The sequence below is a fragment of the Cercospora kikuchii genome (assembly GCF_019650295.1).
Source record: "Cercospora kikuchii DNA, contig_00001, whole genome shotgun sequence".
In the NCBI taxonomy this organism is placed as follows: domain Eukaryota; kingdom Fungi; phylum Ascomycota; class Dothideomycetes; order Mycosphaerellales; family Mycosphaerellaceae; genus Cercospora; species Cercospora kikuchii.
This window is the reverse complement of record NW_025408582.1, coordinates 4,118,091-4,143,107: the sequence shown is the minus strand read 5'-3', so window position 1 is coordinate 4,143,107 and position 25,017 is coordinate 4,118,091. Positions and strand designations below refer to the sequence as shown.

Genomic DNA, 25,017 nt, shown 5'->3' with positions numbered 1-25,017 from the left:
GCGGCCTGGTATGTTCGCCAGGTCGCCCATAACGGCTAATGGCGTATGAACCCTCGAAGCTCAGGAGAGTAATCTTACCTCGTACCAAAGCCCCAAGCATGATTAGAGGGCATGCAGGCGAAAGCCAGCATTTGGCAGCCCCACGTTGCGATATATAGAGATTCCTCCTGAGAGAAGGTCTTTTCTCCTCACCGACAACCGCTGTTGCGGACCACCTTCATTCACACTCGTTTAGTTTGCTCTACATTCGTTTTGGAGCCAACACCATGGTGTCCAAAACTGTCACTCGTTCTTTGTTATGCTTGGCTACTGTGGCCTCTGCACTGCCCAAGGGTGGTGAGGATGGCAACAAGCAGCCCGAATGGTTTCAGCGCAATCTGAAGGCCATTCAGTCGGTTTACGACTCGACTGTCTCTCCAGCAAACTCCGCATCAGCCAAGCAAGGCAGGAAGGCAGTCCGTGGCCTCTTCGCGCCCGACGCTATTGGACGTGTCAATCCCGACGGCAAGTTCGCAGACTTCGAAGATTCGATCGAAGACTTCTTTGCACTGGCTCCTGCTCCAAAGATCAACGCTGCCAGCACAGAGGGAACATATGAGGCCGAGATCGTCGACTTTGTTTCAGACTGCCCTGATGTTGCTTCCTCGCTGGTCTACTTCCGTCCCGCAGTCGAGGAGAAGAAGGTCTCGTCTGATGCTCACCGCACTCTCCGTCGTCGTGCTTCCAACGACGATATCGTGCTCTCCCAAGTCGCCTTCTGGCGTTTCAATGACGCTGGAGAGATCGAAAAGTTCCAGGCTTGGCTTCCAGATCTTCAGGCATGGGCAGATGAAGAGGCCGCGCCTGAGCATGGTTTCACCTGCTCCACTTCTGCTGTCCGTCACTCCAAGCGAGACGATCACCCGTCGTCTTACGAGGAGAAGCCGACCCAGCAGTCACCACCTACGCCACCAAAGCCGGACACGCCAAAGCCAGATTCTCCAAAGGACACTCCACCGACGCATGACACACCAAAGCAGAAGTCCTACGGTGAAGAGGAGCATCCAGACAAGCCTCACGAAGATTCTCCTACGCCACCCAAGCCTGACACTCCGAAGAAGCCTGACACTCCCGCACAGCCATACGGCGGCAACAAGCAGCCCGATAAGCCAACTGAGAAGCCTCCGACGTCGCCCAAGCAGGATACGCCACCCTCTCCTCCGCACAACCAGCCCCCAACTTCGCCTCAAGCACCATCTGGTTATGGCGCGAGCGCTGCTCTCCCAGTAGCTCAGCAAAATGCAGGCTCAAGCCCGTCTAAGCCCCCGACTGGACCATCTCAAGGACAAAACCAAGGATCAGTTCCACCTCCAAACGTGAACGCACCACAGGGCGCGTCGGGTCTTGGATCTCAGCATGGCCCACCCACTTCGCAGAACGGCGCTCCAAGCACTCAGTCTCAGCAAAACGCTCAGAACGGTATGCCCGGAGCTCCCCAGCCAAACTCCCAGGACGGCATGGACTCGATGATTCCTCCACAAAACGGACACAATGGCATGCCCGGTGGATCGCAGCCAAGCGCTTCGAACGGCATGGGCTCCATGATGCCTCAACAGAACGCTCAGAACGGTATGGGTAGTACATCCGGCGGGCCAAGCGGCATGATTCCAGGCAGTGGCAGTATGAGCGATGCTCTCAGTCAACAGAGTGCTCAGCAAGCTGGCATGGGCATGGGTCCAGGAGGTATGGGTCCAAGCAGCCTTGGTGGTCCTCTCGGTCAACAGAATGCTCAGCCGGGCTCTTTCAACCCACAAACCGCACAGAACGGTCTCAGCGGTGCTCCCATTCCGCCACAAGGTGCCTTCCCAGGTAAGTGATGATCACGAATGCAGCACTTCCATCCATTGCATATCACACACAGTACTAACACATGATAGGTCAACCTGGTAGTTCTAATAGCTATGCCATGAACTCTCCCTCTTGGCCACAACAAGCCGGCGACGGCGGATATGGATCGCCTCAAGACCCTAGCCAATTCGGTCCTGCACAGCAGCTCGGCGCGCAACAATGGCAGCAGCAAGGGCAGCCTCGTAAGTGACACGCTTCTCTTCGACACCGCTTTCCCTCTTCCTCAGGTGAAGCCGACTTGCATCGCTTGAAGCCCAAATCTCGATCATGTTATTGACAACTCTACAGCTCAGGGTTTCGGTGCTTCTGGCTCTGCTCCCAACTTGTAAGTCCATTCGATGATCGTATTGAGTAACACTACTGACTGAGATCAGTCAACGCCGCGCAGAGGCTGGCGCTTGGGGCACGAAGTCTACCGCTCAACAGATCCCAGGTACGAGCATAGCAGTTTCAATACTTCGTATGAGCTGTCACTGATTTTAGCAGACTCCGGCTCGCAAATGGGTGCCCCGCAGATGGGTGCATCTCAAATGGATACTTCACAACTTGACACTTCGGATATGGAAGATTCGCAAATGGGCAACGGGCCTACGTCGTTTAACGGGCCACCATCGGCAAACATGCCTCCGACTGCAAATGCCGCTAATGCCGCTCAAGCTATGAATGGTCAGCCTCCATTCAGGCCGGGTGTTGACAATGTTCCAGGTACGCGCTCTCACATGTGGCACTTCTCGACTAAGCTAACACAACACAGGTGCCGGTCAAGTCAACGGCGGAACAGGAACGCAGAAAAATCCTGCGGCTAATGCTGCTGCAAACGCCATGAATCCTGGCGCGCTTGGTCCCGCTCAAGGAGGCCCATTGGCTCCAGCTCCGGGCGGCCCTACTGGCGCTGGTGCTGCTCAATCTTATGGTGCAAAGAACTTGCCTCCTCCTCAGCCTCAACCTCAGTCCTACGAGTCTAAGAACTTGCCTCCCGCACAACCTCAGCAACCACCTCAGCAACCAAAGCAGCCTCAGCAACCACCTCAGCCACAGCAGCCTCCATCGTCGTATCAGTCAAAGAACCTTCCGCCGCCGCAACCGCAGCCTCAACCTCCGCAGCCGCAGCCGCAATCGTACGAGTCCAAGAACCTACCCCCGGCTCAGCCGTCTCAGCCCAAAGGCTACGGCAGTTCTGGATCCGGCTCTCCAGTCCCATCAAACGGACAGCAGCAGCAAGGCCCTCCTTCACCAAACTCCGGAAGCGCTCCTCATGGCACACCTGGAACGGGTAGCTCTCAGCAAGGCTCTGGAAGTGGCCCAAACAGCCCACCCGGATTGAACAACAACGTCCCACAAAGCAGCGGTCCTGGAGCTACTAACAGCGGCGCTCAGAACGGCGGTCCTGGAGCAAGCAACGGTGGCCTTCAGAACGGCCCAACGGGACCAAAAGGTGGTCTGCCTCAGAACGCAGCAGGATCTAACAACGGCATTCCTCAGAACGGTCCTGGTGCTAGTAATGGTCTCCCACAGAACGGACCTGGCCCGAACAACGGAGTCGTTCCTCAAAGCGGCGGTGTGCCTGGGGCCGGCAACGGTCAGGGAGGCTCTGGAGGTTACGGTACTCAAAGCCAGAGCGTTTCAGGTAACGCACCCGGTGCTCCTGGAGCTCCTGGGGCGGCTTCGAACGGCATTCCCCCGCAGAATCGTCAGAACGGCCAAGGCGCTCCTACGAATGGCATGCCTCCTCAAATTCCAGACGGCATGGGAGCGCCGAACAACGGTCAAGGCCTTGATGGTAGCTTCGGTGGTCGAAGCTCGTTTGGCAGCCTCGGTGCTCCACCAAACGCGATGCCTCAATCGCAGAATGGCATGGGCCAAGCTCCACCATTCGGTCAAACTCCAGGTCAAGGACAAGGACAAATGCAAGGACCTCCGGGCGCCGGACCACAAGGACTCGGCCCTCAAGGCGGTAAGTGTTGTTAACAATGTCGAATAGCGGACTATGCTGACTGTTACAGGCCCAGGTGGTCAACCAGGATCGTACGGAGCCACAAACCTTCCTCCAGCTCAACCAGTTCAGCCTAAGCGTAAGATCACAGTCCAGCATCTGTCTGCAGTCAATGATATTGACATACCTTACAGCATATATGCCAGCTCCACAGGGTGGATACGGAGCCGCTAACTTGCCACAAGCTCAAGGTACGTGAAGAACTCATGCTATACGGGCATGTCGGTTGTGTGCTAACCCAAGAATTGCAGGAGGTCAAGGCTTCCCAGGACCACAGCCTGGCGGTGCTCCAGGTGGTGCTCCAAACTTTCCAGGGCAACAGCCAGGCGGCGCTCCAGGTGGTGCTCCAAACTTCCCTCAGGGCGCTGGCCAAGGCTTCCCAGGACAGCAACAGCCAGGCGGTGGTGTCCCAAACTTCGCCCCTCAACCTGGCGCAGGTCAGGGCATCCCACCTCAGCAGGGCAGCGGCTTCCCCGGAGTCCCCCCACAGAGTTACGGTATGTTGATTTACTTGAGAGCTGGAGTCACAGTACTAATGTCAATTGCAGGCGGACTGCCAAACAACGCTCCAGCCTACCCTCCGCCACCCGCGCCCAGGCCACCTCCGAGCTACGGTCCACAAAGCTATCCTCAGCCTCCACCACCGAGCTATCCACCGCCAGCGCCACGACCGGCTTCCTATGCTCCCGGCCCTGCCTATCCTCCTCCTGTTGCGTACCCACCACCCACTGCGTATGGCATTCCTCGTAAGTCTGATCAAGGAAAGACGTAGTGTACCTGATCTTTGATGCTAATCGTCGAACAGCACCACGTAAGTGACAATCGCACACATTGGCTTGGATGCAGATTTTCCCTTTGGAAAAATTTGATCTGATCGTGAGTCTCGTGCAATTTACTGACACGACTGAAACAGCGGGCCCGTTCGGAGCAGGCTTCCCATTCAACAAGCCTCTCGACCCGAACTCGATCACCGGTGAGTCTCGACTGTTTTCATGACGACGATTTATGGAAGCTGACTTCGTTTGCAGCACCAGGTTTCCCGTTCAACAACCAGGCCCCCGCTCCTGGCGCCGGCGGCGCTGGTTTCCTGGGCGGTCTTCTTCCTATCTAGACCACTCAGAGGCATTGAGCCTACCCAGTAGCAGCTTTAGAGACACAATGGCACGTAAGTCCTATGTTCTGCGAACCTCCAAGTCCGAAATCAAGAGCAGCATAAACTGACAGCGTTTCGCAGCGGACGTAATAATTCGATCCTCGTCGACAGCTGACAAGATAAAGACACGAGATTTCGCTCCGGTCGCCGCGCTGTATCTCGCGCTGCCACGCTGGGCTAGCTATGATGATCGGTCAGTTGGCATGAGGGAGGAGTCGTTGTTGCTGGGACGTTCGAGGCTTTCGGGCTCGTTCATCTCTGTTTTTCATTTCGTACACAACACACAAAGCAAAGCGACAATTCACATTGTTGTACTTAGGGTGATTAATGTAATCGCGTTGATGAAGGATGGGATTGCATTTCGTTTCTCTGCTTGTCACTTCGAATGTTTTGCATTTGCTTTCTCACGCTGCGTGGCTTGACTGTGCGCACGATGGGCGGAAGGGACTGACCACTCTGGATTGCCACTGGTCCTCTGGCCTGGCTTCCCTCCATGCATACCCTTGGTCCTTGCAGGAAGTAAATGAAATTGGACAACATGCATCGCGTGTTGGTTCGTTTGCGCACTCTTCGTGACACTTCGTCAACGGCCTTGTCTGCAGGTCTCTCCCTGATGCCAGCGCTGATATTCGCGCATGCCACAGACCCTAATGGTCAACATCATCCTCGTGTTCTGCATTCATCAGACCCAATATGTGGCTACTCTTCCCGTGTCGTACCGTGCACTCGGCTCCGATTCGGAGCCGAGCACACGTCGTCTTCTTTTCCAACTCGCGCGTCGACGCCGAACTCGAATTTGCGAATGTCCATTGCTCCAGATCATGGAGATTTGCAGCCCCAGCATCTGTTTACGTCGTGCTCTCCTGACCAATCTCTGCGAAATGGAAGCCACGAGAATTGAACTGCCGCAGACCTTCGCGCGAATGGAACAATTCTTCGCTTCGCCCTCATTCTCCTAGCCCTTCCTTCCATCTTCACTATTCTACTTACCATATTGCCTACAACAGAATCTCCCCACGACACTCATTTTGCCATTGATGTTACACGGGCTATCAGGAGAAAGATGTCCGCAGACCATTTTCGCCGAGCATCGAGATCAAGATCTCTATACCGCACGCCGCAAGACTTTAGGTGCCACATACCTTCGCAGAATTGGCGCACATGCTGCCTAATTTTTCCATCCTCGTCAACGAGCACCAACTCGCTACCTTTGGCGATAGTCTCCATGATATTCGCCCAGAGATTGACGCCTTGCGTCCTCCACCACCACCGGCTGTAGGAGCTGCAATACTGCGCTCAAACAAGGTGTTCAAACAAATGGCACCTTTCTTGCAAGAGTTCTCGAAGAGAAAGATGTCTGCCGACGACGTGGAGTGCCTAGAAAGCACACTGGCTCTTCAAGACATGAATGGAGCGCAATGGGTAACAGAAGCACTGCGCGCCGGCTTTCCTGCATTCTTCTCCCGCCCTCCAACACCCACGCCGACTGTCAATGCACCTGAGAGAGCCGCCAAATCGACCGTGCAGACACGACCTATTACGAAAGACGTGCATCCATCGGCACGCTTTCGCAGCAACTTGTCTAGATCACCTGGGACATTTTTCGCTGGAGATGATGTCCCAACCTCGAAGTCGCGCGATCGTTCAACGACCTCGAAGCGGAAGGGCAGATCTCCAACACCACACAGCACCATCGAGATCAACAGTGACAGCGACGAAGAAGCCACTACCGCCCGCCAAGCCAAACGCCGAAGCAAGGTGACGGACCTGGCGATGATTCAGCATCACAATATCAATCTGAGAGCCAGGACAAGCAATAGGCGGCAGGCATTACCAGGCTTTACGCAGGATGTCAAGGACGTATGGCAAGATGAGGATTACAACAATTGGGATGACGACTACAGCACGACTGTTCTGGAGCAGACGCCAGAGCGCAGATTGGTAGTGTCAGACATCGAGGACTGCGACGACACAGATTGCAGGGATAGCGACAAAGGCGAACGTCAGCCAGAGAGCCAGGGCGGAAGCACACCAGTCGAAGACGAGGAGCTGAACCCATTCTTGTACGAAGACATGATCCCCAACTTCAGTCGCGATCGACAAGACGTCGTGAACAAATTCAATGTTGACGGCGTTATCACCATCGGCAAGGGAGACCAAGCACTCAAAGCGCTCAGTGGCGCTACCCTCTGGCAACAGGCTTATGGCATAAGAAAGTACATCCTACCAAGCGAAGAACGTACAGTCTGGATGTTCGAAAGAGGCGGCCTAAAGAAGCACACGCTTGAGCCAGTCAAATTTCTGACGGACTGTGGAACGGGCCTGCTGAAGTTCATTCACGACCGCAACGACAACCTTGACAATCTGTAGAACGCCTCAGAAATTACAACAGCCGAACCCTGCACGAACTCCGCGCTGGGCCAAGGCGCTCGATTTGCAGAAGGATGCTGCAGCTGTTTATGTTCCTCACACATGGGCAAAAGTCGAGACCCAATCCGTGGCTATGAATGTGTTCCGAACCGAAATGCCTGACGGAAAGGAAACCCCGTACCTGGCTGTTCGATCCTCTCTGTGCCACTCACCAGAGACTTGCCTGACGGTCAATCGCTTTACGTACGAGCTTCGAGTACAACACGCTGCTCGGAAAGTATGCAATCGATTATCCAAAGAAAGGAAATTCACGTCTTGCAGAGCCACTCGTGAGCCAGACGAACCTTGGCAGGGCTGCGAGAGTCCACTGTAAATTGGTTACGAATGCACGGCCCACGACGTTGCGGACAAGGCCATATCGTCTCAGCGAGCGGCAACTGTGCAAATCTGTCGTGTTTAAACCCGTTGGCTTTGCAGAGCGAAAAGGCCCGGAGACAGGGCAAAGCGCATGTCTCAGACTATGGGACTGACCTGAGCTGGGCTGTATGTTGAAATTTTTTGGCTTCAAACAGTGAATACAAACCTGCGGGACGGCTAGCAAACTGTGTGGTAATCTGCTAAATCCACCGCAACTACTAGAGGTACAGAAATAAGCACACGTGAAGCTTCCCATTGCCTTTCGAGTCGCACCCATTGCTCGTGCACGGGCTAACGGTATTGCATTGCAGTTGTACTTCCCGGCTTCATATCCGCATGGAAGACGGTCTGGCTACGGAGAGCTCATGTGGTGTTCTGGCAGCACGACTTACAACGTCAGCCCCGTGCCATACTGTAAAAGAGTATTTGTAGAGGAAGATGGAGGTAACGAGAGGACTTACCCCTCTGAGCAATTGAATCAGCTGCACTGATGACCACATGCAATTCGCTATGCTCAAATTTCATGACATGCCTTTCGGTGCGCACCTGTGCCGTCCGCAATAGTTTATCAGCTGTACATGTGAAGGATAGGCAAGGCAGGCGATAACTCATCGATAGGCCAGCTTCCGGCGTGCTTCACGCCTCAAATGCGTGCCGAAGTCTCGCCGACTCCACCTCACCTTGAAGCTCCGATGCTCGGGGTGAAGACAGTGGCTTTACTGAACTTCGAAGTACTCACACGTAGCACCATCCTCAAGAGTCCGATCGCTTACTCCTTCGCAGCACGATCAAAGTAGAGAAACAGCGATATTCAGCCTCCACGACATACAAAATGGCAGAAGAAGCAGCTTACTTGCAAAAGCTCAAGTCTATTCCCAAGGCTACATTTCTCTTCGGACCCTCTCCAATCCAACACCTACCCCGCCTCACAGAATCTCTCGGATCCAAAGTTCAGATCTATGCCAAACGCGACGACTGCAACTCTGGCCTCGCTTATGGCGGAAACAAAGTCCGAAAACTCGAATATCTTGTCGCAGATGCATTGTCCAAGAATAGCACGCATCTCGTCTCGGTTGGAGGCGTGCAGTCCAATCACACACGAGCTGTAACTGCTGTTGCAACAGCTTCTGGCCTGAAAGCCGTTACTGTCCAGGAGAAATGGGTTCCAATCGATCCTCCTCTTTACGACAAGACAGGAAACATACTTCTCTCGAGACTCATGGGCGGAGATGTGAGGTTGAACAATGAAGGATTTCACATTGGTCACAAGACTGCCACTCAGGAAGCTTTTGCCGAGATTGAGAAGAATGGCGGCAAGCCTTATTACATTCCGGCCGGAGCGAGTGATCACGAATTGGGAGGCTTGGGTTTCACGAACTTCGTCGTTGAATTGGCAGAGCAAGAAAAGAACCTCGGACTTCCCTTCTTCGACACCTTGGTCGTCTGCTCTGTGACAGGTTCCTCGCACGCAGGTCTCATCGTGGGCGCCGTGGCAGAAGGTCGCGGGAGAAAAGTTATCGGTATTGACGCGAGTGGCAAACCTGCTGAGACCAAGGCCCAGGTCACCAGGATCGCGAGAAATACTGCGAAAGTCCTGGATGAGAAGTTGAAGATTCCAGATGAGGCTGTCATTTTGGATGAAAGGTTTCATGAGGGGATCTATGGCATTCCTGGACCGAGCACGATTGAAGCGATGAAGGTTGCTGCAAGGACGGATGCGCTGATCACGGATCCAGTCTATGAAGGAAAGAGTATGGCGGGTATGATTCAGTTGATCAAGGAAGGCACGATCAAGGAGGGTTCGAATGTGCTCTATGTGCATCTGGGCGGGCAACCGGCATTGAATGCATATTCGAGCTACTTTGACTGAGAGTGGCAGACGTGCTATTTAAGAAATAGAAGAGAAGCATTCCTTGCTGCTCTCAAAGAGGACGTTTCACGGTCATTGCCGCTCAAGCTCACTGCTGGCGAAGCGTCACTTTCGTCGTGCCATCGCCACTCAGTGGCACAACTGTCGCGCCTCTCTCTTCCTCATACTGACCATCCGCAATCTGATAATTTCCGGAGTTCGTCGTCTGAGCAGTGGTCTTCCACCTCAACCTCGCATTCGGCGTGAAACCTTCTCCATTGGCCTCAAACTCCACCTCTACACTGCGACTTGCCAAATCATACCTCACACTCGCAAAGTGGCCAGCATCCAATTCCAACGACAACGCAGAGTCCGCAATGAAGACCTTTTGCCTCGCAGAATCCGTCGGCTGAACCACAACGACGTTTCCGTCCACACTCACCCTCGCCCCAAATCCTGCCCACCCTCCAAGCGACTCATCCTGCACGACCACCGCCCTCGTACTCAAAGCATGCATTGCCATAGTAACACCATTATCCCCACTATAAGGATCCCAAGCCAAATAATCCGGTCGAGAATGGAAACCGGTAGCACCAAAACCATCCTGTCCGATTGTTGTCAAAGGTCCCATAATTCCACCCCACGCAGCTCTCAACATCCACACATCATCCGGATGTCGTTGAAATTCTTCAATCAATGCATAAGCAGATTGCGCGCCCTTATAGTGATGCAGCATACGCTCTAAACGAGCACCAGGACCGGGAGCGCCAGAGAACTGGAAGTCCCAAAGTGAGCGGCCAGAACCGGAGTATCCCCAGTGAGGAACGGAAGCCATGACTGCAAGAAGAGTTCCGATTGTGGCGGTAGCAGTGTTATTGAACCCGAAGTAAGCAGACCAAATGTAAACTTCTTCTTGTCCGGTATTATCCCATGGAAACTCGGAAGCATAAGGATAAGGCTCACCCTGCCAAATATCTGTTCGTTGGCGCATGAAATTCTCAATATCGGTGGCGCGAGAGGATAAAGTGCTGTTGGTTGCGCCTTCGGCTTTGTGCGCGCGGAGGATTTCAAGGAAGTAGCTGCCTTCCATGAGGCCGAATTGTGCGTAGGCAGTGACACCGGCGTTTCGTTGCATGCTCATGATAGTATCGTATGCGCGATCGAGAGCCCAGGTCCAGGGGACTGTGGTGAGGTTCTCGGTGTTGCGTGCGAGGCGGTAGAGAGTGTAGTAGACGACGCAAGGATGTGGGTAGTTGTAGGAGCGGGAGAGTAGGTCGGCTTCAGTTTTGGGCCAAGTTCCACTGTGGTCGACGCCAGAGAGGTAGAGGCCGCGGCCTTCGAGGGCGGCATCGTAGTAGAAGAGACTCTTTTTGACTCCGCCGTAGGTGTCCCCGGGTGCGGAGATTTGGATGCGATTCCAGAGCGTGGTCGTGGCGAATTCTTCGAGCATGGCGATCTCTGCTTTGTCTGGTCTGCTGAGCTGCTTGGCTGTAGCGGAAACGTATGCTCCTGTGCCGGCTTCATCACTGAGACCAGCAATCCAGGCGCGGCTGTCGTCGACGACTTGCTGTTGCTTCTTGTTATCGTAGGTGATGATGCCAGGGCCTCTGCCAAAGTAGTCACTCTCGTTTGAGAACCACTGTTTAGAGAAGCGGAATGCACCAAGATTGTCCATCTGAGTCGTCTCTGGGTTGATGACGCTGTAGTGTGCAGTGGCTAACTCGCCATTGGCGAAGCCGACAGTGACTCGAGTCTGGCCGAAAGTGCCAGCTTGGACTGTTCCAGAAATTGCGTAGACGCCATCACCAATGTTCTGAACAGACTCGAAAGCAATGTTCGCGGGGGAAACATCGTTGACAGAGGGCGCAGATGAGCTTCGAATGATCATCTTGACTTGCTCGCCAGAAGAGGCAACGAAGCCTGGCACGCCCACGATAGTCGGCCTGTCGAACGCTCGAAGTCGGTCCTCAACACTGCTAGGTCCAGCACTGGTGTGAAATCTCAGTCCAATTGTTCTGGACTCGGATGGCTGCAGAGAGAAATCGGTTGGTACGTTGAAATCGCTTCCGCGAGTGAAGCTCAAACTGTTGGCTGCGGCTGTGTCAAGCTCTGTGAGACCCGAGGTGGCGACCCACCACGAGAAGACGCCTTCATAGTTGTAGTCCAGGTTCTATATGTGATTAGTCGAGGGTTCCGATTAGGCACCTCTGTGAACGGTATCCTTACAGTCTTATCGAGCCACTGCTCTGGGTAATTGGGTTCGGAAACATAGTCGAGGCGATACTGCTCCAGAGGAGCTACTCATATTAGCGAACCCTTGCATAAATCTCCAATACAAACTCACATTTTCCGACCGGAGTAGTGATCAAAGTCGGTCCTTCCCCAGTCAGGCGATTGGTGACCACATATCCAGCATCCAATGACAATGCGGGATCGCTGACTACGCTCTCGGTCCAAGTTTGTTCTTGATTTTTGCCGATCCAGTTGTTGTTATAGGGTGTGGGAATGCCAACGCCACCCATTTGAAGAGTATCATTGCCCGTGTTGGTAATTGTGAAAGACAAAAGTACAGAGTCTTGGTCCGCGCTCCAGGATCTCACGACAGTGATTGGCAAATTGTCTCCCAGAGAGGCCGTAATGTCAGCACTGGACAGTGAACCATTTGCCGAGTCGGTACTGTTCTTGATGGCTTGTCGAGCAAAATGAGAAGCAAGGTCAATCCAGCTGTCGCTGTTCTCAGGCCTCATGCGGATCTGAATGTCGCCCAGAGCCTGTGTAAACAATTAGTCAGAGTGACCACTGACATCGCAACGAGAGGTCAAAGCGTACATAATACCCATCATCGGTCCTGTTTGCAGTCGAAAGCAAGAAGTTGAAGGGAGCATTGCCAGCATTCGAACCAGCTTTGGCAGTCAATTTGGTAGCCACTTGGTTCGCAACATCGAGCTCCAGCGTGAAACCTGGTGTGTCGATGGTAGAGTAGCCTGCTGATCCTATGGCGTTTTGTGAAGCGGCTTGGACGACTGTGAAAGTGGCGAAGGCCGCGGCGATGCCTCTGAACACAGGCATTCTTTTGAGCGTTTCCGGAGAGTTTTCGTACGACAAACAATTCGCATTAGCTCATGTGACAATAGCCACGTTCACAGTGGCATTGCTTGTGAATGCAGTGACGAGGCGTTTGTGAGGGGCCTGGAGCAATGTACTCAAATGCCCGGCTGCTCTTCTCGTTGGCTTTGGAGTATAAGGAATTTTGTGGGATTCGCTGGTAATATATTAGGGCATGTCATGTCCTAGTGTTGGTTTTGGACGTGAGATGTCCCGGACGGAGATTTCTCCATGTGCTCAAAGTTTAAAGAGATCAGCGTTTCTCCACCAAACGCTTTAGCCGACACTATGGCCTTACAGAACTTACTCTATGTGACGTTACCTTTCAAATACGAGTGTCGCAAATGTTGGTGCTGGTGCTGGGAGATTCGAGTATAGTGCAGCAGATTGGATGACAATAATATGATCACTGCATCGAAGCTTCTGAGGAAAATTCGCCGATCGCGTTGGAGAGGATCAGGCGCGACTGTGTAATTCGTCTGTATGGTTCCTTCAAAGGCCTTTGATGCTAGTCCCCGATCGTATGCGCTTTGAGGATTCGGAACAATAAGGCGTAAGATCAGTGATACTCAGATGGATGTGAAAGCCAAAGGCCGTCTGTTTTCTAGAGTATGAAATGCTCAATGCCGACACTTTGCACCTGCCGGGTTGATGTAGAGGTCGATGAAGTTGGTTCGATAACGTTGCTGTCCACAATCGAGTAACGCAGAAAAGGTTGCAGTGCTGACACAATGGTCGACCGAGAAGCGGAGTCATCAATGATGCCACGGGAACTCAGTAAGCGTGCAATAGAGAAGCCGGTGGATTGCGTTCACCGTCGCTGCTACTTCTCGTTCGCTGGATTAGCATGAGGGCAATTGCAGTGCGGATCTTGTCAGCGAGAGTCTGCGCGGTACTGGCGTTGGCAACTCGCACCGTCGATGAAGTTAGGAGAGCAATAATGGTATATCCTAGATCTTATTGAGGTTTATATGTGTGTATCAATCCGCTTAGAAGGTCGCGATGGTCGTTGGTATGTGCTGGCGATGTGTTGCGTTGGACTCGCAAGGCGTGCTGCGCAGCCGATCCTCTTCCAGAAATCAGTGACGTGCGGGGAATTAAAGCAGGAGGCGCCGCTTCTCGCAGTGTAAGAGAAAGACCATCGAACGGGTTGTACCGTACGGCGAGGGATTGTGAAGTGAGTCGAAAGATCGACTACCTGTAAGAGGAGATCAGCGTACCGAGAACACAGTAAAGTTGCACAATGGGACTCACCAGATCAGGGTCCCAAGCGAAAAAATTCTCCTGAGCATGCGATATATGTCTTGAATTACTGACAAGGACGTCTCGGGCTGACAAATGGCACGTGCAGCCGCTGAGGAACATTTCAGTAGGCGGAAGTTGGACGAGCACGAGGAATAAGTTAAGATGGCCGGGAAATGAGCTAATCAGACTCGGTTTCCAGATCGTGTGATGCAAATGTGCATTCATTTGATTGCCCTGAGATGGCTCTATCAGCAAACAGCGTCCACTTAACGTCCACAAGGACCGCGATGAGCAAGTGTAAGCAGCCCGTCGAGGCCGTCAAGGTTGGCCCCCTCTCGAATGTGTCACTGGACGAGCCACTCTTCTCTGTTAGAGCCGATCAACAAAGTTGCGTGACCTCATGATTCCTATCAGTCGGGATCAGTTTTGGAAGGACGCGAAGGACGCTGCCCAAACGCCAAGTCTTCTTCCAAACGATTTGCCAGAGGAACAAGGCACAGCATTACCAAGCTCGCACAACTTGCTCTTCGTTTCGTCGCGTGGTCGCTACAAGCGATGACACGCAGTAGTGAATCGAGCAACCTACTGAAGATCGAGCAGTGTATGAGTGGCACCTTCAGGGTTTGCGGCCAAGCACATGCACGCAGCACAGAAGATGTGCAAGCCTTTCTGGAGAAAGCCGAAGCTTTCCTGGCATCTCCACCGAGCCAAAGGGTCTTTCTGACGACACCATGGCGTGACCGTTGAGCAGCCACTTACTGCGAGCGGACTTTGCTCATGTCAAGCATATGCAGCATGGTGCGAGTCGTTTGGGGAGGCGGGCCAGGAGGTGGTGGGCTTCGCGGCCTCAGCGAGATCTTCATGTGCTGCTGCGATCAGCAACTTGTCGCCTGGTTATCATTCGCAGACGTGCAAATGATAGAGTTCTTTGAAGGATCAATGCCAACGCTTTGCCACAGCGATTTGAAGGTCATGCGGGAGATGAACAGTCGGAGACGTGGCGTAGCTGCAGGAAAGCTGGCTTTGAGTTCGGTGCAATCTGGGGCGGCGCACTGTGCGGCGTGAACAGCGCGACCATGTGGCATGTCAGCTTTTTGGCGGCGAGCTTTCGTGCTGCATCGTGTTCCCGCGGAGAGCCAAGCTGGTTGAAGCGGCAGATTTGCAGAGCAGGGCAATCATGGTATACGATCGGAAGCGGCCGATGTCTCGGTTGCAACGTGGCGGATAAACTCGCTCGCGTGCCTACCTCGTGTAAGTCGTGTGCCGATAGCAACAGCAACTCGAGATCACGCAGTCTTGCCGCAGGTAAGCGCATCCATCGATCGCGACATAGTGCTGCTACCGGATCAGGATCGCAAGCAGCTTCGCATATGCTTCTCAAAGCATGGCGCGCCTGAGGTGGAGGAATGGCAGAGTTCAGACAGCGTAGCATGCCAAGACCGCCCAGAACGCCCTGCGGGAGTCGCGAGACACGGTGGAAGCGCCAACCTTCCTGTTTCTGCCACGACCAACAAAAGCCCTCGCCGTGCGTTCGAGTGATCCGAGGCTTCAGCTTCCTGTCCGGGTCTAGGAGCTTGACATGTGCCAGGTCACGACTGTGTCGATAGCGATGTGCAAATCACAGGATGGAGGAGAAGATGCTGCTATCTGCGAGGATTCTCTTGGCCGGCACATGGCTTCCATGTTGACGCTGTTGAGCGCTCGCCAACGAGGTCGTGAAGCAATATGCGTCTTCGCTTCGACACTGTTCTGGTGATGATGAGAAGGTCAGCAAATGATGAGTCTCGAAAATCTGACAGCCGATAGCCAAGGGCAACCCTGTCTGGCCTGATTGTGCTTGATTCGACGAGTTCCGCTGCCCACTGTGCGCCAGGAACTGCTTCTTTGCAGTTGGCGATGTCTTGCGCGCGCTGGCGGCAGCCATCGCGCCTTGGCAAGCGGGCGTGCAGTCGAATGGAGTCGGGCGGGCGAGGTCCCTTCACGAGTGCGATCGTCGGTATCCAGCTAGCGGGCGCGCCACTGCAATGTCGCCAGTCTCATTCGTCGAGTCTCGCGACCTTATCACCTCGGGTGATACTTGCAGTCGAGGGCCTGCACCATATCGGCTCCCATGCGCAGGTTGTGTCAAGGCGCGTTGATATGGAAGCTTGGTCTGGACAAGACGGCGGCACAGCGCCCTCGGTGGTGGTGCCGCTGGTGGGAGGCGTCCGTTAGGCTGTCCACCGAAGCACAAGTCGACCCGGATGCTGATCCTGGCGCCACTGCCCAGCCCGGACCAGGCCCGAAAGGGCAGGACCGTGAGCGCTCTCCTCCTTCCACAGAGCTTCCTTCGCACCTAGTCTGCATTCACACGCCCTCCGACTGGTCGGCGCTGATATGCTTCGGATACACACGACCGATGCTCAATGCGACCATGCGAGGCGACCGTCCAGGGCCGTGGAGTGAGTAGCGTGCTGCTGCATGTACCACGCTGTTGTTAAATTGTCTGCCTCCCCCACCTCGACGTCCACCGTTTCGCGTGAATCGTAGCACAGTCGTGTCTGGGTGAAGAGACACGAACACCATCCACCATGGCGAACGTCAACGAGGTCATTGACCACACGGTCATGCCAATGGTGCGTGCTGCTCCACAACTGCTTCGCGCGACAGCAACTGACGCATGAGTAGGGCAACATCAACCCAGACGTGCCACCTCTTACCGAGAAGCGCAACGTCTTCAACACCAACACACATGGCGACGCCCAGGAAGTCCCGTCGCCGTCGTCAGAGACTGGCAATGAGAAGGATCTCGACAAAGTGGGCCACACGTACGTGGGCGAGATGGAAGAGGTCGACTTCGAGAAGCCGGGTCAAGAAGCACCCGAGGCTGATCCATTCACACCGTTTGACGACCTTCCGGAAGAGCGACACTACATCGTCACCATCCGCGCCATCCTCGTGGGTGTTGTTTGCGGTGCTCTCGTGAACGCCTCCAACGTCTACCTCGGATTGAAGACAGGGTGGACTTTCGGCGCGTCTCTGTTCGGCGCCATCATCGGTTTCGCCGTGCTCAAGTATGTCGTTTCCACAATCTCTTCGCATTCGACAAAACGCTAACAGGTGCAGGCCTCTTGGGCGCAAGCTGGGAGAGAATATTCCAATCCTCGGTGGTGAATTTGGTCCTCGCGAGAACAACATTGTCCAGACCGCTGCGACAGCCGCAGGTGGTTTGAGCAGTGTCTTCATCTCTGGTATCCCAGCTCTTTACCAACTCGAACTGCTGTCGACCCCAAGGGAGGACTTCCCACGCCTGATCACCTTGACTCTGGTCGGTGGATACTTCGGTTTCCTCATGTCCACTCCTCTCCGCAAATTCTTCATCATCTACGTGGCGAGAGAACTGCGACTGATTTTCCCAACTCCATCTGCTACCGCCATGACCATCCGAGCTATGCACATGGCCGCGACTGGTGAAGCCATTGCCAAGATGAAGATGCGAGCTCTTTCCATCGCATTTTCCGTCGCCATTGTGCTGCGTGTGGTGTCCCAATACTGCATTGGTATCCTGTGGGATTGGCACATCTTCACCTGGTTCTTCATCTGGGGCAACTACAACAACGCTGCCATCAACGTCGAGAACTGGGGCTGGATGATCGAGTGGACTCCAGCCTTCATTGGCGCTGGTATGCTTGTTGGTCTGAACACCGCCATCTCTTTCTACGCAGGCTCGATCCTCGCCTGGGGCATCATCGGCCCAACTCTCGTCCACTACAACGTGGCGTTCGGTATTGGTCTCGCTGAAGAAGGGTCCAAATGGGAGGGTTCCGTCTCTTTCGCTTCGTTGGGCACAGCAGCCTCGACCAAGGATACTCCATCTCCTCGTTTCTGGCTCCTCTGGCCCGGTGTCTTGCTCATGATCGTCGTCTCGTTCGTCGAGCTTGGTCTGCAGTACAAGGTCTTCTACCACGTCTCCAAGGCCATCTACCGTGGAACCTGCTCTGGCATCAACAATGCACGAATTGCTCTCGGTCGCGGTTCTAGCGCATCTTTGGAGCGCAAGGGTGCCCAGAAGCAAGACGATCTTGTCAAGGACTTTGCGGACGACAGCGAGCTGGTCAAGTGGTGGATGTGGCTCCCCGCCCTCATCATCGTCATCATCTTGACCTGCGTGGTCATGGGCGTGCAATTCGATATGCCCGTTGGCATGTCACTACTGTCGATCTTCCTCGCCTTCTTCTTCTCTCTGCTGGCAGTCCAATGCGCTGGTGTCACTGACATCACCCCATTGACCGCAGCGTCGAAGGCCTCGCAAATCGTCCTTGGTGGCGCCACCAAGGGCGAGGGCTGGGAAGTCGAACACGCTCAGCGACTCAACTTACTCGGTGGCTCTCTTGCGTCCATCGGCGCCAACCAAGCGTCCGATCTTGTCGGCGACTTCCGTGTTGGTTTCCTGCTCAAGACCTCGCCCAAGCAGCAATGGGTCGCCCAAGGTCTTGGAACGATTGTTGCAGTCTTCTTGGCTCCAGCGCTCTTCATGCTTTTCGCAAAGGCCTACCCTTGCATTCTGGACATCAACGCCGAGACCTGTCCATTCAGCGCTCCATCCGTCTCCGCTTGGAGAGCTGTCGCAGTGGCCATGACCGACCCAGAGTTCCCAGTGCCAACCAGTAGTGGTATTTTTGCCATCATCTTCTCCATCTTTGGTGCCGTCATGATCATCATCCGTCATTACGCCTACCGCGGAACATGGGAGAAGTACCGTGTCTACCACCCCAACATGATGTGCATTGGTCTTGCATTTGTGTAAGTTTTCTCAGCTCTTGTACTGCGTACGAGCAATTGCTAACAGCGTTCACAGCCTGCCACAAACCTACTACGGTTTGGCCATGATTATCGGAGCTTTGCCATGCTACTACTGGGCCAAGCGCAACCCACAGAGCTTCGACATTTATGGGTACGCAATCGCTGCCGGTCTCATTGCTGGCGAGGGTATCGGAGGTGTCATCAACGCCATCTTCCAAGTCGCTGGCATTGCCGGACCAGACCCATACGGCACGAACATTGCGTGCCCGAACGACGCTTGCTAGTCAGGTCACTCATGATTGACTGATGTTGCATATGAGCGCTTCGTGTATTAATCATATCAGACGAATGACGATGTCATGATGAGGGAGAGGGTTTACAGATGACTCTCACTTATGGCTTGTAGATAACACCCCATCTTTTCGATGCGAATGCTACAGCTTCAACTGTTCACAAATCCCGTCTCTTCTCGCTTTGCGGCCTCAACGCCTCGGCATCGTCAAGGTTTGGCGTGCACTGGGGTCGACCGAGTGCTTCCTGTTGTCAAAAAGCGAAACAAATCCCTGCGAAAAGACCTGGCGAACGAAACGACGTCGCAGGCAGGCAGCAAAGAAAACGAGCAGACGTCCCAATAGACTTATAGCCCTGTTTGCCCTTCATTCGAAGGATGCGATTCCGAACACCGAAGGCGGGTGAAGCCACGCCTCCCGTCTCACAACTGGCTGGATCAACTCCGCAACAGAGTGGTATGCTGCAGCCTAGAACACGCTGATCATTGCAAAAGGGAGGTGAACTCCGAGTGATTGTGCAGCGGTGTCGAAAAACAGCAATCGGAGTTGACCGCCACTTCACTACGAACGAGCTGAGCTGACTGACTGTGACAGACTCGCGGTCAACAAAAGTGGACTGCATGTCTTGGCAAATATCGCATGCGATGCCGCTGCTAGTGCAGTGAGGAGTGAAGGCTGTTGTGCTGTGCCTGGAAGGTTACCATGGAGCGCTGGCCTCCGTCACGCTTGTGGCCATGAATGACCGGGAGCGGAAATGGCGGGCAAGGACATGCCCGTTTGTTGAAAGAGTTGTTTTGACTTCGCGTGGTTCGCTCCGCGAAGGTTGCTGCTGCTTTGGGTGGCCGTGGAGGGTGGCCAGCGGCAGGGGAGTGGATGTGGGCGGCTCTCGTCTTACCGCAGGCTCTGAACAGCCAGTCAGCAAGTCAGACGTGTACAATGAATGGGCAGCCTCCACGTCGCGAACGAGTTCGCAGGAAGTAAAGGTCTGGGCTGCGAGCCGAGCTGAGAAGGGGTTCCGCGCGTCGACTGGAAATGGCGATGTTCCTGAGAGAACTGTCTGACAAGCACGGCCAAGCACTCGAATGACTAAGACGATGTCTTGGCACCCTACCCATGCGACTGCTTCCCTTGTTTCTCCCCACCTGTACGATGACTTCTATTTCCATCTCCAAAGCCCATCCACCACACTCAACAAGAGGGGCAAGTGACGCGGTTACCGCGTGTTCTCAAACTCAGATCTCGTTGCTACGCAACGGTCTCGATCGGCAAGCTGGCTCACCGATCACAGCCCTGGACACTTCCTCTCAACCTCTTCCAGGGCAGAAAGGCTGCCAAAAATTGCTCGCATACCAGCCTGGGATCACTGGACAAAATGATCGACTAAGGTTTGGATGACCAGCAATTGCGGAGAGAACATTGCCACATGCGCACTGGAAATGTAATTTCCTCGCTTATCATCCAGGTACAGGGCTCAGGTTTTCAATGCGAAGCAAAACCTAGACAGCTTCTCCCTGCTTGTGGATACCGACCTCACCTTGAGCACAGAGCTGCGAAGCACCAGCCATAGTCCATACGGTACGACTGAATGTGCGTGCTGAGGCCTGGCGGTGGCCAGCCATTCGCGCACAGGTCCAACTTTCGAGAAACAAGAAATGAAAACGATCCATCAAGTCGACTGAACGGACAAGTCGGCACGAGAAAAGGTTTTGGCTGAGATATGACCTCGCTCGAAGCCTTGCTTACCAGGCCCCCGATGCGCTCCATATGCCTGCGCGGTCTTCTGTCTTCATGGGAGAAAGAACGGAAATATTGACTCTCGTAGAATTTGCCCGTCGTGGAAGGTGACGCCCCCTTTAGGACTTCCTTGTGGCTGAGCGTAACACTGTTTGGAGAAGCTCTCACTTGATGACTGTTTGCTAGCAGGCATTACGATGACAAGAAAGGCGAAGGGATAGGAAGCGCGCCATGCTCTGTGATTGGGAAAGCTTGTCCCTCTCTCAAGAAGAGCACACTTGGAAAACCGTCGTCGGATACCCGCGGATCGTGTATGCCACAAGCTTTCTTGCGGTCTAGATGGAGCACCAGTCGCCGATCTGCAGGTTTCCAAGCCGCAAGGCGGCCGCGGACCTACCACCACAGGGCCTCGCCGAGTCTGTTTGCCGTCCATGCACGTAAGGTGGGTAAAGCGAAATGACTTACATGCCCATGGGGGGATGCCACGATTAGGGCCAGCGAGTTGCTGGCCAGGTGGGCAGGGAAAGATACGAAGATGGGCTCCCCATCAAAGCTTCTTGCTGGATATAAAAGATTGGCGGAGTGCCTGCACAACCTTTTCCATCAGCATCAACACTCAGCCAGCCTCTCGTTCAAAGCCTCACTCAGCCAAACATCAAAATGCAGTTCAAGAACATTGTCGCTTCCATCGCGGCTTTCGCCGTCGCTGGCGTAGTTGCCTCTCCCGTCGTGAGTAGCTTCTCGGCTCGGACTTAATTCACTGACACGACTAACCAGCCTCATCTAGGACGTTGTTGCTCGCGCGGAACAAGCCCCATCGAAGCAGCAAGTAATCGATTCGACCAACGCATACATGAAGGAACACGCCGCAGACAAGCTCTCCGAGGCTGATGTCGCTTTGATCAACCACGCGACCCAGGCCTTTGGAGATTGCTGGTGTGGTTGCCCCCCACCAGGTCCTCCTCCAGTATTCTATCCAGGTCAATTTTGCCCCCCATCGCTGCGATGGTACATTGGCGCGTATACCAACTTCCCCGATTACCACGACCTGTGGGACGGTGGCTTCGAATCTAAGAACTGCGTCGGCTTGATCAATTTGGCCAGCTGCAATGATGGACCTTTCAGCGGGCTCAACATCCTCAGCGGCATCTTGTAGATGCTCTACTAGGAGCAAGTCACCACAAGATCTCTCAGTGCTGGGTGGACCAAGGAGGAGGGGATGAGGACTGAGAGTGTGAGGAGGGGGGATAGGGGGACTGAGGATAGAATCGGCTTTACACACGCATAATATCGGTAATATACTCTGCTGCTGTTGATTTTCATAGCGTATTGAAGCGCATATTGATAACCCCACAAATGCAATGAGTTTCTTTGGGTGAACACTCATGCCTTTCTTACGACTACCCTTTCCCTTCTTGTTTGCCTGTCTTTACTATCATGTACGCAGACAAATACCTGTACGACTCTTCGAGCTCCGTTTACTTCCGCACATCGTGCTCCTTCATCGATGAATGAAATCGACGTGTCGTGATACAGGATCGCGTCCGTGCTGCCGCTCCTCGACGGCTTTGACCTAACATCTGATCACATTGGATGTGTGTGCACCACGAGGGCTCCCCAGCGAGTGTGAGAATGGGAGGAGCGCACGAGTGTAGCCCCAGCTCCAGCCATGCATTATTCCTCGTACATGCACTACCGAAGCATACACCGCATCCAGTTCTTATGTTACTCTTTCGTATTCTATTCTTACAACCATACTGAGTCACTGAATATCAACTCGCCATTAAGTCAACAGCATGGACTGACAATGTCATCAAAAGAAGAATATACTCTGCGAGACTCTCTTGAACATCGCCGTCGATATTCAAGAATTAGAAAAGGCGAATTGAAGTCCGTACATCGCGAGGCATCAGCACAATCTTCGCGGTGTATCCGCATTCTGCCTTCATGATTTGAGATCCGCTAATGAACACAATGTAAATAAATACATTCTTTCTCGCACTGACTAGTAGTAGTATATATATCGCGGGCATCGCTGTCGTCGTCGTAGTAGTCGAGGGGGTATATCGGGTTCTCGACAGAACAACGCGAAAAAGAGCAATAAAAAGGAAAAGCCACTTGAGGATAGCAAAAAGCGAAACCGGAAAAATTGATAGTATGCACACACACAAACAAGATTCGCCCTTCCCTCTCTTTTCAATCGCTCTCAGTGTCTTTCGTGAAAGAGGCGATACTGGGCCACTCTACATCATCGAGCAGCTGGCAGCAGACGACTTGTCGCCTTTGACGTTCTTGACTTGTAATGCCACGCGTGCGGCCTCGGTGAAGGCTTCATTAACGCCTCGATTCTTCATGGCGGAGCATTCTGTGCAGATTTGTTAGCGATCGACCTCATTCCCATCTGGGTATCCAGCTCACCAAGATATCTCAACGCCTTGATCTTCTCCGCAACCGCGAGTCCGGCTTTATAATCGATCAACTCCTTCTTTCCCTCCCTTGCTGGGACTGCCCCATCATCATCCTCGTCTTTCGCCTCTCGCAGATCGCACTTAAGCGCAACGAGCACTAACCTCACGCCGGGGCAGTTCTCGGCAATCTCTCCTACCCATTTGCTTTCCACGTTCTCTAATGAATCGGGCGAGTCGACGCTGAAGCAAAGCATGATGGCGTGGGTGTCATCGTACGAGAGTGATCGGAGTCGGTCGAATTCTTCTTGCCCGGCGGTATCCCATAAGGAGAGTTCGACGTGGACGTTGTCGATGAAGATGTCGTGGACGTAGTTCTCGAAGACGGTGGGTTCGCTGAAGAGAAGTCGCGCACGTTAGCCCATGTGTAGCGCAGAACGAAGGGAGTAGTCTTACTATACTGTTGGGAAATATCCTCTCGTGAACACGTTAAGCAATGAAGTCTTTCCGCAAGCACCGTCGCCTCTGCGCAGAGAATCAGCCGATCTATTCTGGGATACTCGTCGTAGGAATGCGCCGTGCGCGTGCCATTATCCCGAGTCTGTCAAGAGGGATTGTTCTCCACGTACAGCAATACCAGCTTGCGCTGCACCGTCTTCGTCCCGCCGCACAATGGCATCGTGATGGCAAATGTCTCGGCTGCGCGCAGGGCGGAGTTTCACGTCTTTCTTCCTCTGCCACAAATGCGAATGGCTCTTCTCTTGTTCCCGATGGCGAATCCGCTGGACGACTCAATAACTCTGATCGCGCTACGCTTGCGCCGGCTGCAATCTCGCAATGGCTTCCCTCGAGCTGCAGCTCAAGCCGCGAAACAGCCGTTGCGTGGGCCCCTGCTTGTTGGCGAACGCGCGCTGTGAATGATGTCGTCGAGTGGGCGGGTGATGGTCGATGATGTCCTCGCGAGGATATGTGTTGGTTGGTCGTTGTTGGGGACGTATATGCTCTCGTTGCAATGGATGGTGATGCGGTACAACGACCAGGCGCGGCTAGCTTGGCCGAAAGAAGCCGTCGTGCAATGCGCTGTACAACACACGAGCTGGCTGGCTGTCAAAGAACCCGGATTTCTGGCTGGTCGAAGTGCCTTTTAGTGAGAAGGTACGTAGCTCAGCCTAGCCAGCAAGCAACCTGAACCAAGATGCAAGCACGCTCGTCTTGTACTTTCCACCCACCACGACGCAATGAGCCGGCCGTGGACTGTCGCGCCGAGGTCAATACTCCGAAAGCGCCACACCACCTGGCTGTTCCACTCTACCGCAACGAACGATGGAAGAACGGAATTCGAATGAGATGAATCTGCAGTAGACAGAAAAGCAGAAGAGTGAGATGAATCAAAAAGATCAGCCACCAGAGTATGTGATGAGTAGCAGTCCCGTTGGGTACAGTTTCAGCCGCCAAAACGGCGGAACCACCGACAGCGGCATCTCACTTGCATGCTATATAGACTTCCCAGAGCTCAACCTTCCTCATCTGGGCCATCTCGTCCCGATGTCCCGAAGAACTGGCCATCTCACTTCTTGTTCGTGGCCACGCGGGCCGTGAATCTGGATCCAAGATCCCATGGGGAGAACCCACTCCAGCTCCTGCCATTGGTGGAGCCTGCTGAACGTTGCGCCTGCAGAACAGGCGAAGCCGAAACAGGGAGGAGCACAAACACGACTCTGTACGGAACGTGTTCTGGAAGCAATCGGCATGAACAGAGGCTGATGATGGGTGTAGAACTAATAAAG

The 25,017-nt window shown here is 53.9% G+C and overlaps 7 protein-coding genes across 7 annotated transcripts; 5 read left to right on the top strand and 2 right to left on the bottom strand.

The window, feature by feature from the left end:
* Positions 1-266: 266 nt before the first annotated feature.
* On the top strand, positions 267-4,991 carry CKM354_000161100 (uncharacterized protein; the record flags this gene model as incomplete). The annotated part of the gene is made up of 12 exons (XM_044796740.1): positions 267-1,848; positions 1,917-2,069; positions 2,176-2,212; positions 2,262-2,320; positions 2,374-2,592; positions 2,642-3,841; positions 3,891-3,959; positions 4,015-4,071; positions 4,132-4,377; positions 4,429-4,626; positions 4,794-4,853; positions 4,909-4,991. The coding sequence occupies 12 exons, from the start codon at positions 267-269 to the stop codon at positions 4,989-4,991; spliced, it is 3,963 nt and encodes a 1,320-aa protein (XP_044652675.1).
* Positions 4,992-6,350: 1,359 nt separating this feature from the next.
* CKM354_000161000 (uncharacterized protein) lies at positions 6,351-7,403 on the top strand (the record flags this gene model as incomplete). Its single annotated transcript, XM_044796739.1, has 1 exon — positions 6,351-7,403. The coding sequence occupies one exon, from the start codon at positions 6,351-6,353 to the stop codon at positions 7,401-7,403; it is 1,053 nt and encodes a 350-aa protein (XP_044652674.1).
* Positions 7,404-8,652: 1,249 nt separating this feature from the next.
* Positions 8,653-9,690, top strand: CKM354_000160900 (uncharacterized protein; the record flags this gene model as incomplete). Its single annotated transcript, XM_044796738.1, has 1 exon — positions 8,653-9,690. The coding sequence occupies one exon, from the start codon at positions 8,653-8,655 to the stop codon at positions 9,688-9,690; it is 1,038 nt and encodes a 345-aa protein (XP_044652673.1).
* An 88-nt stretch (positions 9,691-9,778) lies between these two features.
* Positions 9,779-12,738, bottom strand: CKM354_000160800 (uncharacterized protein; the record flags this gene model as incomplete). Its single annotated transcript, XM_044796737.1, has 4 exons — positions 9,779-11,839; positions 11,896-11,966; positions 12,014-12,440; positions 12,499-12,738. The coding sequence occupies 4 exons, from the start codon at positions 12,736-12,738 to the stop codon at positions 9,779-9,781; spliced, it is 2,799 nt and encodes a 932-aa protein (XP_044652672.1).
* A 3,851-nt stretch (positions 12,739-16,589) lies between these two features.
* CKM354_000160700 (uncharacterized protein) lies at positions 16,590-19,085 on the top strand (the record flags this gene model as incomplete). Its single annotated transcript, XM_044796736.1, has 4 exons — positions 16,590-16,634; positions 16,687-17,072; positions 17,125-18,801; positions 18,857-19,085. The coding sequence occupies 4 exons, from the start codon at positions 16,590-16,592 to the stop codon at positions 19,083-19,085; spliced, it is 2,337 nt and encodes a 778-aa protein (XP_044652671.1).
* Positions 19,086-21,485: 2,400 nt separating this feature from the next.
* Positions 21,486-21,981, top strand: CKM354_000160600 (uncharacterized protein; the record flags this gene model as incomplete). Its single annotated transcript, XM_044796735.1, has 2 exons — positions 21,486-21,554; positions 21,613-21,981. 2 exons carry the CDS (start codon positions 21,486-21,488, stop codon positions 21,979-21,981), a joined length of 438 nt encoding a protein of 145 aa, XP_044652670.1.
* A 1,087-nt stretch (positions 21,982-23,068) lies between these two features.
* On the bottom strand, positions 23,069-23,909 carry CKM354_000160500 (Rho family GTPase RHO3; the record flags this gene model as incomplete). The annotated part of the gene is made up of 4 exons (XM_044796734.1): positions 23,069-23,190; positions 23,244-23,626; positions 23,687-23,755; positions 23,860-23,909. The coding sequence occupies 4 exons, from the start codon at positions 23,907-23,909 to the stop codon at positions 23,069-23,071; spliced, it is 624 nt and encodes a 207-aa protein (XP_044652669.1).
* Positions 23,910-25,017: the final 1,108 nt, after the last annotated feature.